The sequence below is a fragment of the Petromyzon marinus genome, chromosome 11 (genome assembly GCF_048934315.1).
Source record: "Petromyzon marinus isolate PM22_M1 ecotype Great Lakes invasive population chromosome 11, UKy_Petmar_22M1.pri1.0, whole genome shotgun sequence".
Taxonomy (NCBI): domain Eukaryota; kingdom Metazoa; phylum Chordata; class Hyperoartia; order Petromyzontiformes; family Petromyzontidae; genus Petromyzon; species Petromyzon marinus.
This window is the reverse complement of record NC_133677.1, coordinates 6,914,024-6,935,072: the sequence shown is the minus strand read 5'-3', so window position 1 is coordinate 6,935,072 and position 21,049 is coordinate 6,914,024. Positions and strand designations below refer to the sequence as shown.

The window sequence follows — 21,049 nt, the reverse complement described above, 5'->3', positions numbered from 1 at the left end:
CGTGCGGTGAGGTCAATGGCTAGTGTCAGAACCAGTCACACACTGAAGGGGGGCGTGTCCTCACGGAGGGGGGCGTGTCTGACACACACCCCTCAGTGAGGCAGATGCGATAGCGGCCTTCCCTGGTGCTTTTTCATTGCAGTTTCATGACGAGGTCAGCGAGCCTAAATATCTTTATACACGTACGTGAAATAAGTTAACCTGGAGTATGGAAGGCGAGGACATGAAATGAAGGTGTCTACAAACATTAAATTGGTGACACACAGAGAAATAGTAACAGGCACGTGCTTATTGCCCGCGCTTCATCCAGTTTCTGAGGGGTTGCGCAATCAGAGGGGAGGCTGAGCTCGTCGCTGCCTCACCTCTCGCAAATTTGGCGATTTTGACGATAAAAATGATTGGAATCGTACAGAAATTACATTTATAACACAGATCAGTGGGGAAAAAAATCGTAATTTTTAGTTTATTATTTTTTTACTTTTCGTAACAGCTATTTTCATTGGAGTATGACAGGTGAGGCAATGCCTCCCCCGCCTCCCCTGACCGCACGTCCCTGCATCCCAGGGCGCTGGCCGCAGCGAGTGAGCGCTTCATTGTTGGAACACGCTTCTAGGATAGAGCGGAGGAGGAGGAGGAGGAGGAGAGAGGGAGGAGGATGAGTGACTAAGCGAGCCACTGGAGAAGGGTGGGGTAGCAGAGGCTGCGCAGAACGGTTTCCCACGTCAGAGTCATCGGCAGGGCGCAGAGAGGCCAGGGCACGGCTAATGGACCCGCGCAGAAGTGTTCACTTCACGGCCATGCTGTCCACGTGCTTTAAATAATAATGAGCGCCACAGACGAGAAGAAAATTATTTACCTACACTTCTTCGTTCACGTCACCTGTCTCTCTTACCGCGTAGGTTTTTGTGGTAGGTGGGGGGGGGGGCTTCTTCAGCAACCGTTAACCGCGATTATTTCAGGAACTATTCAATTCCTGAAAGAAGTGCCCCAGCACGTGGAGTCAAGCGTCAAGATATCGTGCCGGTCAAACAAAGCAACAAGCCGAACAACACGTCGGAAAGCTACGAAACAAAAATAAGTATGGAAAAATATTAATGAAAGATGCGGAACGAATAGCCAATGGATTCTGTACTGCAGCTGTAGTTTTATTGAGAAGGGAGCTGACCTTGGTGAAGAATGTCAGTGCGTACCGCTTGCCTGGCTAGGGAGGGCCACATGTGGCACAACCACAACCACACAGTGCTTCGAGTGATTTAAACATATCGAGTTGACCGATGCCTCGTTGTGGAGTGCTTGCCAGAATATCGACGCCTCACGCTGGGCACGGTGAAATCATTCACCTTCCTGGCCAGCTCTAGTTCAAAGAAGTACAATACAAAATCACGTTCTGGCTCATATAAAGTTGCCATTTTGTTTATTATAATTTGTAATATAGTACATCGTCGCATATCCGACTCTCTGGGGACTAAGCTATAGGCGGCTATGAAAAGGTCGGAAATGTAAAGACAGAGCTATTGACAGTTACGCAACTGGATAAATGGGTTTCTAAACAAAAATACAGTGAAAACTTCGATAAACATGGCACAAGGCTTCACTGCACTTTAGAAGTATGCAAATGTACACGAGATTAAGAATACATTACTGAGTGAGAAGAGATTGGATTTGTGATCATCTTTAGAAAATGATGGTGAGACCAAGCATAAATACTGCACTGGGTGTGAGTGGTTAATGGTAACGGTGGGTATGTTATGGGCGGATATACGATATTGTACTTAAATTAGTTTCATCCCTATGTCAATGCACTGCTGGATGAAGATCTCTCTGCACATCCTGTCGGTAATGGGGGTTGCTTGACCATACCTCACCAGCTTGGGTTAGTGAAGAAGGTGGAGGTGATTCGAGCCCAGTTCAGATATCACTCATCATTGATATCCATGGCCTTGAATCAATATCAAGTCACCGGGTTCATAAAATAATGTGCTGACCACTGCACTATTGGTCTCACCCACCACCAAAATCCTTACGAACTTTTTTTTCTCAATGCAATCCGAAGTTTTTTTTTTTATATATATAATAAGTGATTAAACAATTTCTTCAAAGTTTAGGTCACCGAAATCTCACATCGCTTGTTTGAAAGGAGTCTCTGTTTGATTTAACGAACATTTTTAAACCGGCACCATTACGCAGTTTACCCACTTACAGAGAGCTACCCACCGACTGTGTAAGGGGAAACAATTACAGGTAGTCCTCTACTAACGATGGAGATGCGTTATGACGACCCCATCGTAAGTCAAAAATATCGTAAGTCGAAGATGGCCTAGTCTACCCAGGAGTCTTAAAGAATGGTGATAATTTAGCAAAACAGAGCAATTTACAGTACCGTACTGTATACACTATATACTGTATGTATTTATTAATTACAATACTGTATTGCAAAGTACAATGTAAAGTAAAAAAAACAAGGTAAATTCTTAGCCTACCTATATGAATTACAATTCAATAGAAAGTTTAAAAACTTTTAACATGCATTGAACGTATGTATCGTATCGTGGTAACCCTAAAATGAAATCGCTAAAGCTACCTATCATACATGCATTGAACGTATCGTAACGTATCACATTGTACTGTACTCACCAAGATTCGTACCTCGTACGCTGCTGCGTTTGCCTGCCGCGCGAAATTTAAAATATTTTACAATTTTGTCGTATCGCTATCGCCATCGTAAGATCTAAATATCGTAAGTCGGACCATCGTAACTCGGGGACTACCTGTAGTTGTAAAATGGATGGTTAATATAGGTATGCCACTGGCAGCCTGGAGGTCACTCCTGGGCAATTTCCATAAATTAAGCAACCTCAAGAGTAAAAATTTCAAAATAATTATAAGTCATACTTAAGGTGTGCAATTACGAAAGTAATTATTGCCAGTTTTAGAAACTGGCTTTATTTATGGAATAAGCGGAAAGGTTTGACACGTGAAAATGAAAGCACCATTTGTGCCATCGCAGCGTGCATGAAAAGTTCATCCGAGTACGTGCGACACAGTGACATTTTACGAGCATTACTTTCTTAGCAAGAAGGGTGGCCAAATTATTTAAATCTGAATGACAGTCCGAATTGCTTAACAAACTATACCGCAGTAAAATATTCACTTGACTTACACTTCTTATAACGATTACCCACGTAACTATAGGACCCCTTCGCCAAAATGAAGATATTGAATGACAGTTTTAACATATTGGTCTAGCACCAGTGGGACAATGCCGGAAATGTGGCTGTCTCTCTGGTGCACGTCCAAAATCATTCAACTGCCCTCTTGCAAAGCGATCATCGGCAGATCAAAACTGCCACAACTGGACAGGAAAGTGACGAAGCATTCCGTCCATGGGAGAACATGCCCATCCGTGGCATCCCTGCGCCTTCGAGTTAAATGGCTCGGTACCAACAAAAACCGCATGCATTGCTGTATAGAGCTCTGAGACTTTGGGAGTCAACACTTCGAAGATGCGGCCAGCATATTTATGGTTCCCGTTCACGCTCAACACCTAAAGAGTATGCGAGACGGGCTTGTGTGTGGGCCAGCTTCTTCGTAAGATTCATCAATCGGAAATTGCCCCGGGGACAAGAGTTAGCACATATCACTCACCCACATTGCCTGGGAGTGTGGAGGCCATAAGCGTGCTTGTGGCTTGTGAGTACACAACTTTAGAATGTGTGTGTTTAGCGTGGGAGGCGTGTAACACTTGCATTTGCAGGATGGCGCATTACTCATTGTAAGCTGGTGCTCCGATACTGATGGACATAGGGATGTGGACGCACACACCACAGATGTTCCTGCACAAGGCTCCACAAAACATTACATCTGCACCAGTGTTGTCGATATAGCACAGGCGAGCATGCATCATTTGTCTCGTTCGTAACGCGTTATATATATTTGCACACGCCTTTCTCATACGCTGCGTGCGTGACGCATCCTCGCAGGCCCATGAGTAAGTGGGAGCTATGATACAACGGAGAACAAATTAATGTTTGTCCACTTACACCCTTTTTTTTTAAACCACATTCGCCCACACACACCGAAGCTCATGTTTTAGGTATGCCTTATGGCCACCCGCCTTTGCTCACTCTGATCTTCAAAATATGCAACCACGGACGTGGAGGTACAACTTAAAAGGTATAGGCTCCTGAGCACTAACGGTGAAGCTGGATACAACTAGGTCCATCGTAGCAATTACACTGCGGTGAAGAATACATTTTAGATTTGTTTTAGCATTCATCATCATTAACAGCCACGATCAATCCACTGCTGGACAGAGGGCCTCCCCAAGTTTGTGGCCATCTCGCGCAGTCCTCCTCCGACGTAATAACCCACCGAGCAAATGCACGTGAGCGTATTTAATTATTAAATTACTCACCACTCATAGCTATTTGCCAGTCCAGTGGCTGGGTGAAGGCCTCCTAAGGTTGCGTCAGTTGCCGGGGATGTTTGACCGTACCTCACCTTGCCGGACAGATCGGGATGGTGAATGGGGTGCCCGGGATTGCTTCAGATATCACTTTGTCACTGATGCAAGCTGGGAATTGATATCTAGCCGGGAATTGAGCTCAAATAGCCAGGTTCATAGCGTGGTGTGCTCACCACGGCACCACCGCTTCTCCATTTCTTCTCATTATTATGGCAGCAATATAACATTTTTACAACGTATACAGAACAACCGTACACATTTATTTTCAGATAAAAATTTTGGCATGAAGGAAAATGTAATTATGAATTGTTTATACATAACTGTCCAACCCATAAGTCATATTTGAAATGGTTTGTTTGTTGTCTCTCCCCTCTGCACCTCGAAATGGCACATTTGGCTACGTACGGTGCGAAAGAAGTTCAACATATAAACATACAATGGAATCCAATATTTTGTGACAGCACTGATAATAACTACATGAAGATGGATGAGAAATTACAATTGTGCCTATTTATATTTGTAGTGATATTTAAAAACCCAAAAATAAAACAAATATTTGTTTACACACACCAAACCCACTTAACAACAACATATACATAATCACACGAATAAATATAGAACTGTAAATTGAGAAAATCGCAATGTAACACACGCCAGCACTTCCACGTACATTACGTGTTAAAACGAATTGTCTTGGCGAAGGCACCTTCGCCGTGTTGTTTATAGCTCAGCCATCAATTTTTAATCATTTGCCTCCAGGAGACGAGATGCTTGCCCTGCCGCACACACCCCATTGGCAAGGTGGTGGAGGCGGGGGCACAATTGCCCTCGCCGCGTCTCAGACTTCATTTACGACGAGTCCAGGCGGAGCCCTGGTCTTTACGCCAAGGACGTCTTTTTGTCAAGCATCGGGCAAAAACCTTACGGAACACGGCGGCCACCCGTGTCTGACGGGGGGGGGGAGGGGCATTCCGCCTAACGGGCTGTCGCGCCGGGGAAATTTTGTCTCTGGAATTTTGAGGAGCGCGGTGATTGGTGAAGTTACAAGATGAGACGGTGGGGGCATGTGTGGTTCAATGTGCAAGTGTGTTGGTAGGGCAGGGAAAGTGGTTGCGGTGAGCGCTACGCTGCGCTACGGAACCCTGTGACCCGAGTTCGAATCCCGCTCACGGCCAACACCAGTGACGATTACCTGAACCGTTCCTGGGCCTCCCCCTAGGTCGACTCTGCCTCAAGTGAGTACCTGGTGCGGTGTGTAAACATCGCCACGAGGGAGACAAAGGCGGCCGTGCGTGGTGCTGGCCACCCACCGCCTCGTGTGCCGTGCTGACCTTCATATGTGCTCGCTAACAGCACTTGCCCCAAAAGTCCGATCCAGGCTATACGGGAGATCTTGGTCTTTGTTGTTTGTTGAGTTGTGTGGGAGGCGATTTAGCAGGATGAACTGAACATTCAAGCCAACTGTACAAATCCTCAGCAGTCGCATACAAAAAATCGGCCATTCTCTGGATCTCTTTAAGCCGGCCAGGGCAACTGTCTTCCGCTCGTATACCTTTTGCAAAAAAAATTCCCAGTTTGTAATTTTGTATGATTAAAATATCACACATACGTAAAGTAAAACAAAAACTTTCATTCCTCAAAGAGATATAGCTTGCTGTGAAGAATGTCCATTACCTTGAAATGTTGCCCATCTATTATATTTATATGTAGAGCAGTGTTGCCGACAAATGTGTTGTTTTGCGTGCAGCGGTGGTGTGGTGGTAAGCGCACCGCGCTTATGACCCAGGCGCCCCCGAGTTTGATTCATGGCCACAGCTAACATCAGCGGCAAGTGATATTATTAAAAGTGACAGGTATTGCTGCACAATAAACTGAGCAATAACCAAATTACAGAACTTAATACAAATAAACACCAGTAAGCTTAAAAAGCACACATCAGAATATTTTTCAGAAGCAGAATATGTATTCATACTGGAGAAATACAGCGAGCTATTAAATTCTCTTTTGCACAGATGTGCTTCGGCACGCACACACACACACACGCTCTCCTGAGTGCAAACACGGAGCCCATTTACACGTTTACAGGTAACATCCTGGTGTCTACTCTTGAGATTGTGTGGCAACGTTTGTGCCACTTTCCCACCGCTCGCAATGATGTTTTTTCAGTTTAACATTCAGGTGCTCCTGTGCTGCTGCGACAATGAACGAAAGCAGTCGAATTAAATTAGGTAAAAATACATCAACAATACTCATTAGGGTTGCGTTGGGGTTTTTTTTTGTACTGGGAGCCTTTGCCGGTTGATTTACTGACATGCACTCACCAGAAAACCGGACGACGTTCGCCAGCATACGAGCATGCGCCATGAACAAGCTGAGCCAAACATCGAATTTGATATCCACAAACCACTGCGCGTTTTCACCAAGACACAGGCTCGGGTTCTGCTCACTATCAACGGCTAACTAGGTAAGTTGTAATTCGCAGTGACATCTAAGTCGCGGGGGAGGAGTGGTGGTGCAGCGGTCGGCGCACTGCGCTATGAACTCGGCGACCCGAGTCAGATAAACTCAGCCACAGCTGATATCATTGCCAAGTGACATCTTAACCACTCCTTCCACGTCTCTGCTCCCCACCTTCACCATAACCCCCCTCCCCGATTGACTAGCGTGGTATAGTATGGTCGACAACCCCATAACTGATAGGGCAATGGGAGGCCTCCATCCAGCATTTGATTGACAAAGGGCTGTAAATTATTATGATGATTGCTGTATTGTATCCCAAAGGTATCTAGGTCAACCTCTTGTCAAAGTAAGCAATAAAGTACATTGCAAGGTTTCACCATTCACATTATTCGAATACCCTTTACCCAGGAAAGTCTCACTGAGTTTTAAGACTACTTTATCAGCATCCTACAGTACTATACTTCTATGCCCACCCACATTCATCAACCTGTACTGACCTGTATAGTGATTCAAATCAGATGACCCCCAACAACTGCATGGCTTGGGAAGGCCCTCATCCAGCAGTGGATTGACAAAAGGACTGTACATGTGTATGGAATACGGGATGAAACCGGAGTACCGGAAAAAAAAACTCATGCATATGATGGGAAAACACTCTAAAGTTCTGCACTGATAGATTCAAAAATCTGTTGCTCGACTGCCATCTCCCGGCTCCCGGGCATGCACTTCACAGCCCAGGTCCAGAACACCTGGTGTTCTCAAGCAGGCTCTCATCCAAGCACTAACCAGGCTCAAACCTGCTTAGCTTCCGAGACCTGATGAGATCAGCTGAGATGGTCATGGGTGTGACTTCCAGCCAAGGCGTGGGTTTGTACTACTAAGAAGTTGATGCAGTAAATCGGAAGCATGCGTTAATAACATTAAACAGCTGCATTGGGATGTTCTGCCAAGTACAGCACCAGGGAGATTTCTAATGAGTGGCAGTGGGCAGTGGGGAAACAAAAATCCATCATCTTCTATGCTCCCACACCTATGCTCCAAAATTTTCACCGACCCACAGAGACCATGTGGCGAAGTCTGGTCAAATAACCCCCCTGCAGGGCGTGGGTAGACCCTCATCCAGCAGTGGATAGGCAAATGGCTGTACAGTAACATTAAGCGAATGTAGAAATAATGCAGCTAGTCTCGTGACGTATATTTTATTTGTTCCAAAGTACAAATAATGTAAACACAGAGCTGGTCTAAGTGTAGCACTGCGAGTCCATTTGTTTTAATTAAGCATCTCTTTGCCCACGGCTGAAACCGCCGAGTAAAATGCGTGAAGTATACAACACAAATTAGGTTGAAGTTGGAATACACGACTTGATATAATTTCAAATGAAGCAATGACTGACAATCCAGCACTTCCTGATTCACTCCACTCAATGACCCACCTGAGGTCCATCACCTCCCTATCACTCTCCTTTTGCTACTACCAAGGTTATTTCTTCCATGAGCATCACTCATTGATCCCTCCACCCACGTTGAGAGCTCCTACCTACCAGACTGTTTTGTCTGATCCACGTGGTGTTCGACCACCACCATCAACGCTGCAGGTCACAACGATCCTCTTTCTGCATCTTCCCTCGCACTGCTCCACTTTGGAATCCCCTCCCATCGTCCAAAAGCTCTTTGAACCTCGCTCCTTTCAGGAAACATGTTAACCCTTATCTGTTATTATACACCGTGCTTAAATAGGGCAACAATAAAAGAATAAAATATATATAAAACAACAATATACTTTATTATTTTATTGTTTCCCTTCAACGTGACTTTACCGAAAGAACCAAGAATATGAATCACTGCAGTCACGAAAGCTTTAAATCAAAATTTAAATAGGGCTGTGTGTTGATGACCACTTGTAATTTTGGGGCTTTGCTCAACAACCGTACCAAAACAATTATTTGGAATAAGCAGTTATTTCCCATTCCTACCATGAGAATAACCATTCTGCTGAAACGCACTCTCATGTGGAGGAGAAAAACAACACCTGACTCACAACCACAAGAATCAGGAATTCTGAATAAATCAAGCGAGAGTATTAAATTAGATGCATGGTCACACCATACCACACTTGAAATGCCTTCGTAGTCTTTCGTGACTATTTGAATGTGTGCGCAAATGCTTGAATCATAGCTGTCTGTGTGCCTTGTGTCCACGTGGCGTGGTGGGGTTAGTGATGCGCGATGAACCATCTGAATTCGATTCCCGGCCACGGATAACCACACATCAGTTGCGACCGAAATGAGTACCTGTAAACAACAGCACTAGGGAGACAAAGGCGGTCGTTTTTCTGTCTGAATTGCCCACCTGTGCGCTGGGCCAACCTTCACAGGTCTTCACCAAAATTTAGATTTGGGATTTTTAGGGACAATTAGGGTTTTTATTTTTTTATTTGTCGGATTAATCTGAATATCGGGAACACATCCCAAATTTTGGGTTGTGGGCATTAGGCATGTTATGATGCATTAATTGATCATTTAACATAGTATGTTATGATCTCGTATATTCATTGAATCAAGCATGCTAATGTTGATTACCTACAATATATGCTAATTATATGCTGAATGTATCCTCATGTGTCAAATTAGGCAATCGGAGCATACACAACCGTGCAAACACATACGAGATAATAAAAATTTTACTATTAAAGGAATGAATGGCTGCAGTCCAGTCGTGGGCATGAATTATTACAAGCTTCGTGGGTTACTGTCACATTTTGCACAAGTTATATTTCACGTAACTTGGCTTTCGGAGTTTTCCCCATCATAGTCTGAAACGGGCGGGGCAGGTATGAAGATGCCAGAATTACTCGTGGAACTAAGGTGGCGGGCAGCGATGGTCTTGCGAACGCTATTTGGCGAAAGTGCAACGCCATTTCCGCGTGACACACGGCGCACGTGTTAAGCCGCTGCCTTCCACCCAACCGAGTCATCTCCGCCACAACCGCACGCAATAAAGCGAAGCAAAAGCTGTCACACCGTGGCTGTAATGCATGCGGCAGGTGCACTACCAGACCTGCATCCTCTGTGTAGTGCCACCCATGAGTACACCCTCTATATTACACGTACGCACGCTTCATTCGCATGCAGTTTATAAAGCATATTAACCCTTTCCCGTTCCGATGATGTACGTGTACGTCATCAGTTTTTCTTCCAATTCCATTCTGAAAATGTATGGAACCGGAAGAAAAACTAAGATAAAATAAATCTTGACTTAAAAGCTTTCGTGACTGCAGGAATTCATATTCTTTGGGTATTTCGGTAAAGCTACGTAGATAGAAAAAATAATAAACATATCACGGCGTTTCGATCGCAACGCAAGCAATCTTCATCTACGTGGCTTTAACCTACCTACGTGGCTTTACCGAAAGACCCAAAGAATATAAGATAAAATAACTTTATCGGTAGCGAGGTTCCCACAAGGCCATGCAGGAGGGCGTGTGGCACAGTTTGGTGCCAGTTATCATCAAGTATGGTCGCGTCGCTACGATTCTCATTGGTGAGTTCAATGTCTTTAAAAACAACGGCGCTACGCCTCTCTAAATAAAATTAACGCTGAACTGTTGCATGCTCTAAGATTCAGCGGTGAACGGGACCCACCCGGCAACTTGCAGTCGCCTCGGAACGGGAAAGGGTGAATGCGCATCCCCGATCACCAGTCTTCTTCCTGAGATTACCCCCACTCACATGGGGGTCTGCTTCCTCGCTCCTCTTTCTCCACAACATTCCTGTCCTGGGCCAATTCTCCACATCCACGCGACTGTCCTTCATCATCTGACTCACCGCTGCGTGGCACCTCTGTCTGGGCCTGCCTCTCGGACTCCCCGCAGGATTATTTAATTTAGTTTCAGTGCAATGACCACATCATCCAAGTCCTAAAAACATGAGCCATTGCCCAAACGACACATGTTATATATGCGTGTGTGTAGACAAATATATATACGAATGATGTATCCATAATAGATGTTTTTTAGGGTTAGATCACGGTCTAACCCAAAAAAAAACCTCTATTATGGATGATATTGGTCGCGAAAGCTTACGTGTTAAACTATGTATGTATGTTGAACTTATTTTGCACCGTATGTAGCCAACTGTGCCTGCCATATGTATATATTTGACAGGCATGCAATTGACGATTGTGTCGGGTTTTGCAATATTTGTGCTTTATGCACTACCGCCAATGCATTATCACAAAACAATGTTAAACGTGTGCGTTATAAGCCCCCGCAAATTGCAACGATTAGAAGAGGCATTCCCGCAAGATTTTAGTTGAGCGACCTGCAGTTGACAAACTTCGAAGTAACATTTATTGCAGTGGAAGGGCAGCAAAGCACAAAAAACGAGGACGATAAAAATGTTACGTGAATACCAATAGTGCAATGATCCTCTAAGCACGCAATCAAATATCGTATCATACCATCACAGTATATCGCAGCAGCCAGAGTAGCCATTCGTTGGCTGCAGCTATGGCTCATAGTGCTGCTAGGGACAAGAGGGAACAAGCTGAGCACTGGCAAATTTTAAATGAGCCACTAAATACTCACCTTGTGAGAGCTTAGTGGTCACATCAGTTGTCAGTCAATGTGCATAGGTCAAAGTAATCAAGCCGAGCGACTGTCAAAATGACTCTTTGTGGCATTAAAATGCCATAATTTGGTTTGGGTGGATGGGTGCCAAGAGTGAAATGGATTCTTAAAAAGTGGGATTTCAACACGTTAAAAGGTAATTCCAAAATGTGCCATTTGGTTGCTATCCAACTATAGAAAGAGGCACAGAATATTAAATTACCAGAGAAGAGGCATAAAATATACAAGTATACAGAGGAAGAAAATCAAAACAGCTAACCCTACGCATGAGTGAGACATTTGGTTTCAGAATATGATTCTTTATCCTGGAGAAATCCGATGAGCGATAAAGCTCTTTTTCACAGGCGTCCAGGCTAAGATGAAGAAGAGATTGCAAGTTATAGAGGAGCACCGTACCTGGAATGGGCTTTTTTTAATAAACTTATTTGATTATACTTGGTGACCGTGACGATGGAATCACATGAACAAGTGTAACATAACCACAATAATTTTACTCAACTTCCCACAAGGCGGCAATTGCCCCTCCCCCCCTGCAATTCACCGATGAACGAACATCGACACGGAATTGCAAATTAAAATGGCAACCGCAACAGGAATGCGATTAAAAATATATATATTTTAAATGAATAATTTGCACTTGTGATAGGACTGTGTGACAACCGGCCACATCCTGCTGTGTCTGCTTCGTCTGAGTGGTCCATGAAAACCAGATAAGGATGAAACGTGGAGGTGACTCACCCAGTGCCCCTGTGTAGGTTGGCTGAGTCAGATCCTTTGGAACCTTACGGTAAATGTCCAACCTAAAAGAGAGTGGGGGTGAGAATGGATTTGTAATCGAAATACAAAACAACGATAGCACTAAACACGCTTATGTGTTACCGTGTTCTCCAGATTATAAAACACGTTCTTCCTGGATATTGCATGTTGATCTTCTTTCGCACCGTACGTAGCCAACCGTGCTCATCGGAGGTGTGGGGGAAGGACAAAAGCAAACGTGCGAAATATTTATTGCCACCAAGTCCACGTCCATCAGTAGTAGCACATGTGTGACCAGATTTGAATAACTTTGGTGGCAACAAGTAGAGTCAACAACTGTATTGCCACTACACACTGTCTTCTCCTATTGTCATATTCTCTAGATTACAAAAAGCTTTTTTTTTACAAGCGTCCACCCCTATCTATTTTATTACTTTCTATTTTACAACTTTGTTGAAAACTTTGCCGGAACGTCGTATTTTCGAGTTTTTTAAAAAATGAATTTAAAGTTTGGGATCCACATTTTTTCCTGGAGAATCTTATCATTCGGAGGGTACGGTATTTTGTGATAAATGGGAGAGTCGGTGCGATTTTCATCGCAGAAAATGAACCCCTTCTCATTACGTGTCCAAGGAATTAAGTTCATTAACTGGCCACCTGTTGTGCTGGCCCATTTATGCGCGGTGCAAAGTGCGTTAATGATATCAACGCAATCAGAGCAGACGTGCACAGCCAGGGAAGCACAGTTTGTTTTTTTTCGCTAGCGTGGAAATGTCACGTTAGCAGTCACAACACATTGCACGCGAGCAAGGTCATTTCCCGAACGTGTTTACCAAAAACACAAGAAACCAACCCCCAACCGAACGCACAGTTAGGACCGTTGCCAAACGTGAGTTGTGCCATGACACAGGATGAAATCATGCCAGCAACCATCACCACTGGACACACCAGACGGACTAAAGTACGATGTGACAAACGAATGTTGTTTTCTTTTATAGAGATCCCCAATTAATTGCATTGGTCATACTTCTAACGGCAAAAACAGATGCCAACTACCAATTAAGGGGTTATTTTTAACACTCCATCGAGCTATGTATTTATTCTCTTACCCAACTTTCGCCTGATGACCAAATCACCTGGAATGCGCCTGATCGCGTGAGACCTCGGAAGCAAAGCAGGGCCGAGTCTGGATAGCACTTGGATGGCCATCCACCACGCTTAACATTATTATAGGCTGCTGTGGAGCTCCATGTGGAGCGGTAGAAGGCAGTGGAGCAACATCCATTGCTTACTGTATTTGTATGCTCCAAATTCTAAATGTATGCTTTTCACTAACCGGCACTGACCAGCGTGAAGTATGGGCAAATAACCCCCTCAACAAAACCCACACGTCATGGGTAAGCCCTCATCCAGCAGTAAATTGACAATATAGTACATGCGTACTATATTGTGTTTTCCGTTAGAGACGTGGACAACATGGCTAATTGTTCAATGGGACACCTTCACGTCGCCATATCGCAAGATAAAACAAATTAATTCATCGTTAAATTTACAAAGCGCGCAAATTGCACTTCAAACGGACAGGGGAGCGGCGGGAGAATGAATTGGAGAGAAAAGTCTTCAGATTTCCGACACGAGTGGTGGCACTGATGCCGATGTGCGGCGCCGATGTACCGGGCGGTGAGAGGAGGGAGTGAATTCCAGGCGACCAGAGTGGCAACAGAGAAGCGACGACGTTGCCTCGTCTGGTCGCGAGAGACGAGGCTTAAGGAGGTCACTTGAGGCAGATCGGAGGTCGCGAGATGGTGCGTACAACAATCATGGTGCGAGAAGAAGAAGAAAAAAAACCCTTGGCGTCAATATACGGTAAAGTTATTTCCGTTTTATTTTCACGTTTGACATTTTATGAGGAAGAATGGTTATCTAAAAAGTCACGGGTACAATATATCAGGAGCAGAGAAGATGGGATTTAATTTTGGCCACCGTAAAAGTTATTTACAGTTTTCTGAAAGGAGTATTTTTCACCGCCTTATTGAACATAAATCAGTAAATGGCACATGGCACCATGGCATCAACAGAAGCGCGCTGCACTCGAGATGTCGCATCTTGGCTGGGCATCCATGCTAAATATTTTAAATCAATAAATCACAAACTAAATAAATCAAATCCCAAACAATGAATGCTGTGCCCTCTCATTTCTCAGTCCTCTGGCACTGTCAGTCTCCATATAATAAAAGCAAGTTGTCTTGCGTGTGTTTGCACAAGACGAATGTATAAATGAGTAATTATTAAACTAGTTGTGTGCCGGAGCGCTAGCAGGTTTGGCTACGTATGGTGCGAAAGAAGTTCAACATACATACCCGCAGTGTTTATTTTATACATTAAACAACGCAAATACAGAAACACAGAACCAGGATACAAAGGGTCGCTTGTGTCCGGTATTGACGAATGAACGTAAAAACCATGGCACATTGGTTAGCACACTGCGCTATAAACCTTGCTACCAGACTTCGTTCCCTGTCATGGCTAGCACAAGTGGCGAGCGATATCTGAACCGGTCCTGGACCCCCACTTCACCAACCTGCACTGATCGGCGTGGTGAAGTATGGTCAGAAAACCCCCATGGTGCACACGGCAAGTGGAGGCCTTCACATTGCAGTAGATTGACAAGGGGCCGTTACATAATGTATTCACTATTATTTAATGATGATGGCATGTAAACTAACAATTTAAACTACTATTTTGTTTTATTTTTACGAACTAAGGCCCACTGAGCTATATTTTTGTAGTTATTTTTTCAGAAGCAACCTGGCCACAAATGATAGCTCAACAAAGTGGCTTATCACGTGAAAATTTCTAGCAGCCAAATACTGCAGGACATGCATGGAAATGTACCTCTTGCCATGTTGTATCCCTATACATGCACGAAAATTTTGATCTCCTGGTTACTTCTTTATGTGTTGGCTATAATGTGATGCCAGGGGCGACGCTTTGTGTAAACATGCCCGGCTTGTTTAATAAAAGCAAGTGGTTATCCTGAATTATGAGACCATACTAATACAAAAAAAATTATTGCTCTCCGGAATGTTTTTGGGCTGTACCGCGTATTGTTCGGCACGATGTCTGACGTTTCGCTCTATGAGCTGGGAGCTTCTTCAGGAACTGCACGGAGCAGCTCACATTTCTCCAGCAACTATAAAGTTGCTGGTTGCTGCTGGTGTTTGCTAGCTGCTGCAGATGGTATTTAGCTATTTATTCGCTTATTTATATGCAGCCTTTTGTCAACCCATTGGTGGATAAAATAATGTAGGCACCATGTCAATCATGGGAGTTGTTTGATCATACCTCACCAAGCTGGTCAGCGCAGAATGATGTTTGGTGCCAGGACTAGTTCAAATATCACTTGCCACTGACTGATGTTAGCTGTGGCCAGGAATCCAACTCAGGTTGCCAAGTTCATTGCACATTTCGCAACCCACTGTGCACCCATTGCTCCAGCCGAAGGTGTTAAATTTGGAAAGAGAGAAAACCATCTTCGTAAAAAAAAATTACATTTGCTGGGGGTTGCATTCACCGTTTAATTTATACAGAAGCTACATTTGTATGCAAGTGATAAAGAGAAACCCTTTAATCAAGTTAAATGACAATCACTACCTGGAAATGTAATGGTAAAAAAAACTTCCAAACGCAGTATCATGGAGCCACACTTTCTCGCACACACTAGTTTCTTATCAGAGCAAAAAGTCTTATCCTTGAACATACAGGCTCTGCGCCAGTGTGATAGGACACTGAAGATAGCATCTGATAGAAGGCAATGCATTTACAAAATACTTTTCGGTAATTGAGCATGCCTATGACCAAATCCCCCACAACGTACCCGATCTCATCAGATCGAGGAAGCGAAGTGAAATTGGTGCCTGGATGGGTGACCACCGTGCAGCAAACTCTATTGTTGTACTATCCTTCTAAGTCCTCACGTCCACGCTCCCTGCATTCGCTAAACTGCACTGACTGGCAGAGTGAAGTATGGTCAAATAACCTCAATGACCCACACAGCATGGGAAGGCCCTGGTCTAGCAGTGGATTTAAAAAAATGGATGTGCATTTACATACTGTATTTGCATAATGAAGCATATACGCAAATGAGTGCCCTCATGTGTTTTTTCTCTCTTCTGAACAGTGAATTAAAGTCAAACAGCCGTCCGATTTGATTTGTACAAACCCATCCGCAACCCATCTGAAAATACTGTGGAGAGGAGTATATAAAAATAAATAAAATGTATTTCTTGTTCAGCAGTGCGATAACAGTCTTGCGAGTTTGCTATGACCCCTAAGTTTACCGTGACCCTGGTTGTTTCACCAGCTGAGTCTGAAGCGAAATATGTGTCTCTGGCATGTGCCTAAGGATTATGGGCACGCAGGGTGTTAATGCAGGGGGGTTGGTTGTATCTTTCAAATGAGACAAAACAGAAAGCCAGTTGTCGCCATACACCGCGCTGCATTGATGACACAAGTTTGCTTCAAGCTAAGCCCTCTGTGTGTAAAAGCCAGTGGCGGCTCCGTGGTGAGTGGACACTGCTGGGTTCAATTCCCAGCTACGGGTTCGCAGCAGTGGCAAGTGATTGCTAGGGGGAAAAAAAAACCTCGTGGTCGAAACAATCCACCATGACTGACACGGTATGAGGACGCCCTCGTCTCGCAGTGGACTGAAGAAAAGGGGGCTTTGGGTATAAACTATGAAACAATAAGACAGAACTCCAACATCCCTATGAGTTAGAAAAGTGGAAGATAAAGCATATTACTGTACTCTCTGCCTGCCCAAAGGGAGGGGTACATGTTCAGTTGTTAGCCAATCACTACATGCCACACAGCACTGGGCATACAGCACAGCAATTACATAAACACACCAAATGTACCGGTTGTACAAGTGAGATATTTGCTGCAGTCACTCTATTATAGTTTGTTTTAATGCTATGAATACCTGCATTTCGTGTTTTAACGCTGATTTAGTTAGAGGTACTGTTAACACACGTACCCTCCTAAAGCAATGTAAATACCAAGGAAAATTATCGCATTGGCGAGTGTGATCGGATAATTTGGCACAGTGGCACGATGTGCCCCGTGATGATGATGATGATCGGTATTACTTGTGGCGGCATTTTTAATTACCAATAGCAATTCGAGACAAAGTCCTGTATGCTTTTACCACAGGGTTTGGACGTTGATAGGAACGTTTAGAACAGGGCACGCATATTGAGTTTTGTATGTTTGTCGGTAGTCACGATTTTGCTTTAAGTCTGCGGAGTAGCGCCGATGGGGTCATAAAGCTGTTTAAGTGTATTAATGATAGATGCCAGACACGGGGGGGTCACTCTCTTAGGAGCAATGATATTTGACGTCTAACACTGCGGTATTGTGTTTTAGACATTGGTGTGATTAAAGAGACCGGGGGAGGAGTTTTGTTGTACAACAGAAGCGCATTGCTCCTTGGTAGAAGCCGAGAATATTATTCACGAAATGTTGGATCTTACGTCTTATAACCACCATACTTGATGGCATGTAGTTAACAAGGATATTGCTAATTGTCATGTTAAAATGCGATCGGCCATGGTCAATCTACTGTTGGATTAAGGTATTTCTCAAGTCGCCACAGTATAATATTGACTTAAAGCTTTTCGTGACTGCAGGAAATCATTCTTTGGGTCTTAGTTTTTTTTTATTTTCTTTCAACCTATCTACGTGACTTTACCGAAAGACCCAAAGAATATTATATTGATTATATTAACTAATGTTGCGTTGTTTCCTGATGACGTTCACGGTGTCATCGTGAAGTTGCAGAAAAGTTGCGAGTTGTAAAGCAAGCAGTCATCAAGTAAACAATGTATCATTCATCAACAACGTATCACAGCTTCTTTGGTTCTTTCGGTAAAGTCACGTAGAATGAGAATAAAATAATAAATTGAGAATATTATTGTGTTATTTTATTTTATCAATTTATTATTTTATTCTCATTCTACGTGACTTTACCGAAAGAACCAAAGAAGATGAATCATTGCAGTCACGAAAGCTTTAAATCGAAATTTAACGTATCACAGTTTAAGACGTAGGCTTTCGCGACCAATATTATCCATAAGATGTTTTTTTGGGGAGTTAGACCACGAAAATAAAAATGTGTCGTTAAACCCGTCACCACCCGACACGGCCAATGCGTAAGGTTTGTCACGTGAACCAAACATGCCAATTAGTTACTAGTTCAGCACACCCGGTGCGTTGGAGAATAAACCCACAATATTTATTTCTGGCTGTCACCTGATGAGGGTGGTTGCAATTGCCGGCGAAACGTCGGACTCGAATTGTAAATGTTTGTGGGTTTTACTCGCCAACACACCGGGAGTCCTGAACTGAGTACAAAGGAATTGGCACGTTTTGTTTACGTGACAACCCCTTACTAATCGTCTGTGCCGGGTGCTGATGGGTTTAGCACGACACATTTATATCTACGCGAGCTAATCCCACCCCCCACCGCAAATAAAATAAAAACCCTTTCATGAACACATCACAAACCTGTCAACCCCTTATCAGTGCCCTACCTTATTACAGACCAATTCAGACATTATTGGTCACCCCGTGGCCTTATAAATCTCAACGTTCATCCTACAAAGTCCCATCACAAGGGAAACACACACACACGAACATAAAGACACATTTTATTTTTGCCCGTATTGAAACGTCTGTACGCCGTATGGACCTGAAAAAACTCAATTTACCTGTACAAGAATAAGGGGTGAAACCGTGCAGGGTGGACAGCTATGGACCATCGCAACACTCAAACGCTGCAAAAGAGGCAATAGCACGGACGATGAAGAGGGCCATGCCAGAAAGCCACTCGACGCTAATTGAAAACTCCTCGTCGACAGCGCCACCACGACAACTTTTGGCCAAGTGGAGGGAGGGCCCTCTTAAGAAGGCAGCTGAACCACCTTCTAGGGCTTAAAGCGGGCCATTAAATTGGGTTAACGACCCTCGAATAACCACGGGGGCCTTCATTCACCTTCCACCCCCCCACACACACACTCACTTGCCCATCGCTCGTTCGAACCAAAAGTTGCCCCCAAACTTAGAGTGAGCGGGACGACGACGACGGTGGTGGTGGTGGTGTGGATGCAAATCGCTGCGACAATTAACGTCACAGCCGAACGAGCCTGTTGTTACACACATCGCATCACGAATATATCTCGTGCGTGTGTGTGCGTGACTGTGCATGTGTGTGACTACCACCGTGTATCTCGTATTCAGACTGACCTTCGTACGTCAAAAGGCATGTTGACAAAAGTCGCACACACAAAAAAACTACCGGCTCCGCGATTTAACTCCCTACAACGACGTTTACGTAGAGAGACGACGCTGACGACGACGATGATGATGATGACGATGGCGACGTGTAACTTTCCAACTCTGTGTGTGTGTAACTACAAGTCTCGTCGGTGTGTAACTACAAGTCTCGTCGGGTGCGTTCACAACCCGGCGTTCCCGGCACGAGCGAGTGGATTTGCCAGTGCACATAAGGCGCTGTGCACGCTCCAAAAAAAACTCTCATTGGGCAGAGCGGGGTGTACACACACGGAGCTCCGTGCTTGCTATTCAGGGGGGGTGTGTGGTATGTGTTGGTGGTGGTGGGGGGTGGTTTGAGTCGGTTCGTCCAATCCCTACGCTCAGAGCTGCGGTCCTCTTGCCACTTATTCCGTGTGCGATTTGCTATTTTTTCAGCAACACCCTCCCTTCCCCCCTCTCCGCTCGTTCGCTTTGGATTGCCCTGCCTCCGCTGCAACTTGGGGTCGCTTTGGAAAGTGCTACGTTTAAAGTTGGGGTGGGGTGGGTTGACCAAGCCAAGGCAGGCCGACGTCTTCCGCGTTCACGTCAGGACGTGGTGGTCGCCACGGCGCCACGTGGTGGTCGCCACGGCGCCACGTGTTCGCTTCCTCGTGAACACGCCGCAGTAAGAGCAGCAGCAGCAGCGAGACTGTCGGGTGATCCCTTTATAAATACCCCACTGACTTGCCGAGAAGCTTCATTTCTCGTGGAATATTTTTCAGGGGCACTCCCCCCCCCCACCCCACTTCACCAACCCACCCCCCACAACCACCGATAATTGATTGGGGCTACGAAAAACTTTTTTTTTTTCATCCAAGAGATCTGTCCCGGACAGCTCCGGCTGAAATGAAATCCTTGCTCTGAAATTGTATTTTTTTTATTCTCAACATGCGAATGAATTCAATTGTGTCAGCGATGGCTCTCCATGTTACACCAGAGGGTGCTGAGAGATGTAATAATTGCATTGAAATTGGTGGGAGACATGAAGATGCTTTGAAATAAAATATCCTCTCTGTAATGTCTCCATTTTGCGCGTTGCAATATGCGCAGCTGATGCCGAAACGTGTTGTTGTGGTGCAACTGACGACGCTGACACGGTTCTTTAGTAGGGGCTGATGCCAAGGTTTATTAAGGGCTACTGCCGGTAACTTATTAAAGGCTTACGCCTAACAGGTGACAACCCTAATATCTCCCCAGGGGAAGGGTACTGGGAGGTCCCTAGCTCCACCCAGGCACCGACCGAGGGATCATCCAACTCGGCCGGCCGGGTGAAGTATCACTCTCGCCTGGCGCTGATTCCCCCTACCCTCGACCCCGACTCCCTAACTCTCTCCGTTCCTGGCCCTCTCGACGACCCCCTCTACGTCACG

The 21,049-nt window shown here is 44.8% G+C and overlaps 1 protein-coding gene across 1 annotated transcript in view; it reads right to left on the bottom strand.

Annotated features, from left to right (window-relative positions):
- The window catches only part of ERGIC1 (endoplasmic reticulum-golgi intermediate compartment 1), a 47,672-nt gene extending 27,713 nt beyond the window's left edge, over positions 1 to 19,959 (bottom strand). Inside the window, exons 1-2 of the mRNA XM_032952169.2 lie at positions 19,611 to 19,959; positions 12,291 to 12,352 (exon numbers count right to left, since the gene is read on the bottom strand). Coding sequence (XP_032808060.2) covers positions 12,291 to 12,352; positions 19,611 to 19,630 — 82 coding nt within the window. The 5' untranslated portion in view covers positions 19,631 to 19,959. The remainder of the gene's footprint in view (positions 1 to 12,290; positions 12,353 to 19,610) is intronic.
- Positions 19,960 to 21,049: the final 1,090 nt, after the last annotated feature.